This window comes from Henckelia pumila, chromosome 2 (assembly GCF_033568475.1).
Source record: "Henckelia pumila isolate YLH828 chromosome 2, ASM3356847v2, whole genome shotgun sequence".
In the NCBI taxonomy this organism is placed as follows: Eukaryota; Viridiplantae; Streptophyta; class Magnoliopsida; order Lamiales; family Gesneriaceae; genus Henckelia; species Henckelia pumila.
The window spans coordinates 160,522,911-160,529,171 of NC_133121.1; the positions used below are offsets into that span (position 1 = coordinate 160,522,911).

General features: G+C 32.9%; 1 protein-coding gene and 1 long non-coding RNA gene across 2 annotated transcripts; one reads left to right on the plus strand and one right to left on the minus strand.

The window, feature by feature from the left end:
• The first annotated feature begins 848 nt into the window (after positions 1-848).
• Positions 849-1,772, plus strand: LOC140878796 (uncharacterized). Its single transcript, XM_073282415.1, has 2 exons — positions 849-978; positions 1,399-1,772. Exons 1-2 carry the CDS (start codon positions 849-851, stop codon positions 1,770-1,772), a joined length of 504 nt encoding a protein of 167 aa, XP_073138516.1.
• A 3,162-nt stretch (positions 1,773-4,934) lies between these two features.
• LOC140879506 (uncharacterized) lies at positions 4,935-5,943 on the minus strand. The gene is made up of 3 exons (XR_012149443.1): positions 5,877-5,943; positions 5,147-5,220; positions 4,935-5,062 (listed from the first exon to the last, which is right to left on the minus strand). It is a non-coding gene; the product is annotated as an uncharacterized lncRNA (long non-coding RNA).
• Positions 5,944-6,261: the final 318 nt, after the last annotated feature.

Genomic DNA, 6,261 nt, shown 5'->3' on the forward strand with positions numbered 1-6,261 from the left:
ATACTTGTGACCTTTCACATCGGAGGAAAATGCATCGGCAAGCAACTTCAGACTTTGTAACAAATATTTTGGTTGAAAATTTTAAAGAACAACTCAACTTGCCTGAACCAAAAGCCATTATCACGATGATGCAAAATAAAGGTGTTGAAATTAGTTATTTCAAAGCATGGAGGGGAAGACAAGTTGCTTTGGATAAGTTACTTGGAAGTCCTGAAGAGAGTTATAGAATTTTTCCTTCGTATTTGCATATGGTGAAGCAAGTGAACAAAGACTCAATAACTGATTTGGTGACAGATTCGACGGGTAGATTTAAATATATGTTTCTAGCATATGGGGCATGCATTGATGGATTTCGTCGAATGAGAAAAGTTATATGTGTTGATGGAACATTTTTGAAGTGCAAATATAGAGGTTGTTTACTTGTTGCTACTGCACAAGATGGTGACTTTCATCAGCATCCTATAGCATGGGCCATTGTTGATTCTGAGAATGATGATTCGTGGGCTTGGTTTTTGCAGAAATTGAAGGAGTTTATTCATGATGATCCTGACTTGGTAATCATTTCTGACAGACATATATCTATTATTAATGCTGTCTGTACTGTATATGAGCATGCGTCACATGTACATTGCTCGTGGCATATTTCACAAAATCTTAAGAGAATGTCTAGCGGAAAAGATATGATTGATTTGTTTATGAGAACAGCATATGCATACAAACTATCCGAATTTGAAGAGTTGTACAGATGTTTGAGAGAAAGGTATCCTAACATTGCATTGTAACTCGAAATGCATTCATCTCCTGACAAATGGTCTAGATCTCATTCTCCCGGTGCTAGGTACAATATAATGACGACAAATGGAGTGGAGTCAATAAATGCAATACTTAAAAAGGAAAGAGAGTTACCTGTTGTAGCATTGTTGGATGCAATTCACAAATTAACTTCAAAGTGGTTCAACAAGCATCGAAATGCAGCAGGTTAAGTCGGTTAATAAAATTATTTCAGTCTGTTAAGTGTTTTTATTCAGTAGGTTTATGCGTATATTTCAGTCGGATAAATGTGTTTAATCAGTAGGTTTTGATATTTCAGTCGGTTGAATGTGTTTAATTCGGTCGGTTAAGTGTGTTTAATCGGTAGGTTTATGCTTATATTTCAGTCGGTTGTGTTTAATTAGCGGGTTTATGCTTATATTTCAGTCGAAAAGTAAAATTATTTCAGTTGGTTAAGTGTGTTTAATCAGTAGGTTTTATACTTATATTTCAGTCTGTTAAGCGTGTTTATTCAGTAGGTTGATGTGTATATTTCAGTCAATTAACTGTGTTTAATTAGTAGGTGTATGTTTATATTTCAGTCGGAAAATAAAATATTTAAGTTGGTTAAGTGTGTTTAATTAACAGGTTCAGCTACGACAAAACTTACTCCTTCGACAGAGGCTATCTTGAGAGCTAATTTTACAGTGTCACAATGTCTAAAAGCATCTCAACTTAATGCATTTGAGTATCAAGTATTTGGTGATGGGAAGAATGAAGTTGTCAACTTATCTGACAAATCTTGTAGTTGTCGAGTGTTTCAAGTTGATAAACTCCCATGTGCTCATGCAATTGCAGCAATTTACTTTGCAAAACTAGATTTGTATGACTTTTTCTTGCCCTACTACTCGTCTCAGATGTGGGCCCTTGCTTATGCCGATACTATATATCCAGTGCCGATTGCAAGTGAATGGAATATTCCAGATGATCTTAGATATGATGTACTTCCCCCAAACGTATAGAGGAAATGTGGCAGAGCACAAAAAGAAAGAATACCCTCTATTGGAGAGTTTGGCCGGAAACGGAGTAAAAAAATGTGGTGTGTGTCATGAATCAGGACATTATCGGAAAAAATGCCCACAGAGACAGACTGATATGTAAACAAGTTGTTTAGTTTCTTGTTTAAAATATTGTATTTGGATTTTGATTAGTTTTTTTTTTAGTAGGTTGTATTTTGTAAACATGTTATCAAACTTTCTATTGGAAAATGATCTAATTTCTTACATGTATGTGTGAATGTGTTTGGATGTGTGAAATCAGTCAGCTACTGTACATACATCGGGTGGTTCAATGTATTTAATCAGTCGGTTAATGCAAGTTCAGTGTATTTAATCAGTCGGTTAATGCAAATATATCATTTGGTTGAATGTGTTAAATCAGTCGGTTACTATACATATCGGGTGGTTGATGCATAATCACATTCACCATCACAAACCTTTTAGTACTAATCAGTCTATGTTGACCATTAAAGTATTCTAGTTGATTAATGTGTTAATCATATTTCAGTTGGTTCAATGTGTTAATATCAGAACTATATAATATAGAAGTATGTTACACGATTTACATATGATAATATGATGTAAAATCACACTTCAATTGGCTAAATCCTACATGTCAATTAGTTCAATTATATAAAAATATCCTACATTTGATATATTATTAGTTTCTTATGTCCGTCGATGCGAACGAAAGAAGATTGTCCGAACTTTTGTAATTATTTTAACTACGTAAACTATATTCTCAACTGATTCAATGAGATATGTCAAATAGTTCATGTGTTTATTTAGTTTATTTCTATTGGTTCAACGTGTTAATCAGTCGGTTAATACAAATATATCAGTTGGTTGGATGTGTGAAATCCGTCGGTTACTGTACATACATCGGGTGGTTCAATGTACTTAATCAGTCGGTTAATGCAAGTTCAGTGTCTTTAGTCAGTCGGTTAATGCAAATATATCAGTTGGTTGAATGTGTTAAATCAGTCGGTTACTATACATATCGGGTGGTTGATGCATAATCATATTCACCATCACAAACCTTTAGTACTAATCAGTCTATGTTGACCATTAAAGTATTTTAGTTGATTAATGTGTTAATCATATTTCAGTTGGTTCAATGTGTTAATATCATAACTATATAATATAGAAGTATGTTACACGATTTACATATGATAATATGATGTATAATCACACTTCAATTGGCTAAATCCTACATGATAATATTTGAGTTGGTTCAAATTGTTTAATCAGTCGGCCAATGCAAATATATCATTTTGTTAGATTTAAAATCAATCGGTTAATTCAAATATAACAGTTGGTGGATTGTGTTAAATCAGTTGGTTAAATGTAAAATATAAAAGTATGCTTATATTTTAGTCGGTTAGTAAAAGTATTTCAGTCGGTTCAATGTATATATTCAGTCGGTTAATGCTTATATTTCAGGCGGAATTAAAAATTTCTGTTGGTTCAATGTGTTTAATAAGTTGGTTAATAAAGGTATTTGAGTTGGTTCTAATTGTTTAATCAGTCGGCCAATGCAAATATATCAATTTTGTTAGATTTAAAATCAGTCGGTTAATTCAAATATAACTGTTGGTTGATTGTGTTAAATCAGTTGGTTAAATGTAAAATATAAAAGTATGCTTATATTTCAGTCGGTTAGTAAAAGTATTTCAATCGGTTCAATGTATATATTCAGTCGGTTAATGCTTATATTTCAGGCGGAATTAAAAATTTCAGTCGGTTAATGATAAGGGTCGTTCAGAAGAAAATGACTTATGCTTATATTTATAGTGTATTCAATCAGTCAATTTCCACAAAATCAATCATTCTGAATACCATCACATCAACATTAGTCCACAAACCATCACATCATTAACATCTTCCAACTACACAAATAAATCGACAAAATAATTCCAAATATATAACATCAGTGCAAATATATAAAATCCATTCACCATACCATACAGATGTTCCTAAATATTTTCTATATGAATTCACAATATTATCATTCAATCCATATGGAGACTGCTGAGACAACTCCACCTCAAAAGTCTTCAGCATCCATGCACCGCAATCAGAACTGTAAAAATGAATTATTTTAGACTCCCGCAAAATATGTTGAGATCAAATGAAATGATAAATTATGTTTTGTAATAAAAATTCCAGAAAATTCAAGAACATACATACCTGCTCATATTTTGCGGGAAATCTTTGGGGCGTGCAACTGTCCATATATCAGGAATCTTGACTTTGCAATAATGTAGAAGATGTTGAACCACATATTCTACTGGATCAATATAAGCAGTCATTTCATCATCGGTGTAGCAGCCGTGGTTGCAATCAAATATAGTGATGATTCCATCCTTCACATTTACTACAACTGCTACCCAATGTATAGGCAAATTCAATGGAATCAATATTGAAGATGCATTTGCCCATGGTACTGAAGTCCAACGACGACAATATCCATCAACGTAGCCAAATAACTTCTTCCAAATGTTATCGCTGAAATCATCACAAGCATTCCGATATGCAAAACCTATATCTTGAGAGAAATACGGACTCATGATGGCAACATCCTGTTTCACCAAATGTGGATATGTCTTTTGCAAGACAGATAATCCATACATGCTCTCGTATACGTGATGTATGTTATGGAATCATATTATATATAAAAAGAATATTATTATTAGAACACGACTAGAAAAAAATATCCTACTCACGCTTTCATCAAGCCAGTGCCTCGGATTAAGAAGGTCCGTAAACCATGACTTGCCATATGATCCATATGTACATGCTTTAAATCCATCATGTAATCTATTTACTTCTTTGGTGACAGTGGACAATACTTTCTTGATGGAAACACACTGCATTGGTTCAAATGAACCGTTGTAAGGACCGGTATATCCAAGAGCAGTCAAAGCAGGTGTCTCAGGTAGTTGTACATATGGAGAGCGACAAAATTGAGACTTTTTACTCCTTCGAGAATCTACATATGGAAATCAAGTGTTTTAGATAGTGATGCATACCTTCAAAACTTATATTTCAAACAAATTATAACAAAATATAATGCATACACTTTTTAACTGCAATGGATGGTGTGATCTCCTTTGGTAATGCTTGATCATTCATAGCTGCATCATCTTCAACTGTGATGACATTTGCATCATCATGTTTGAATGAAATCTCCGTAGTAGCAACATATTGTTCATTCACACCACAACCAGAGATAAGATTCTTTTGAGACTCAACTACAACTAAAAGAAAGTAATGTATCATACACAAACAAACGAATTTTTCAAATATATAATTTCATCAATATTTGCATGAATTACCATTTTTTTCTTGGAACGTGTGTAGAAAAAAATATGTTTACCAAATCTCTGTTGCTCGTTGGAAGGTGGCTCGTCTATGATGAAACGAATTAAGCAAGTTAAATAAAATTACGAAAACAGTTAAATCAAAATTAAAAAAATCAAACATACGAGGTGGATCAAGCAAAACATCTGGTTCATTGGTCACTTCATCATTGACGACCAGTTGCTCGCGACTAACTCTTTCATTCAAGTCTCGATCGACAAAAGTTGTTTCTTTGACTGTGTAATCTATGATTTAAAAAATTAAATAATTATAATTAAAATTTTAAAAAAAACATACTACAATTTGAATGTAAAAGAAAATATACCGAGAGAATTCAAATGAGATGTTAACGGTTCAACGGTTGTCTCTTGCCCAAGAACCCCTCCTTGATTGAAAAAAGGCGTCACCAGATCATCTACAATTCAATTAATCATATTACTAAAAACAAATATATTATTAAAACTACGAAAACAGTTAAATCAAAATTTAAAAAAAATCAAACAGACGAGGTGGATCAAAAAAAAAATCTCGTTCATTGGTCACTTCTTCATCGACCACCACTTGTTCACGACTCACTCCTTCTTTCAAGTGTCGAGCGAAAAATTTGTTTCTTTCACCATGTTATCTATGATTTTAAAAATTAAATATTGGTAATTAAAATAAATAAAAAAACATATTAGGAATTGGATGTTAAAGAAAATATACCAAGATGTGTCAAAGGAGATGTGAATGGTTCAACGGTCGCCTCTTGATCAAGAGACACTCCTTGATTGAAAAAATGTGTCACAGGGTCAACTACAATTCAAACAATCATAATATTATAATCAAATACATAATTATCTCCAACATTCTAAACTTCAAAAAACTTACATGCATGGGCCTTCTTTCTTTTAGATCGTGCAGATACAAAAGTTGGTTCACTCAAACGCCTTTTGGATGAACTTGAAATGTCCAACACTTGCATTACACGTTCGAGCTTGCTATCCAAATTCAATATCATATTTTTCAACTCCACAAAATTTTTATCCATGTGCTCTTGCAAAGCTTTAACTTGTCCAACAATATTTGATAAACCAAGGACATCATCTCG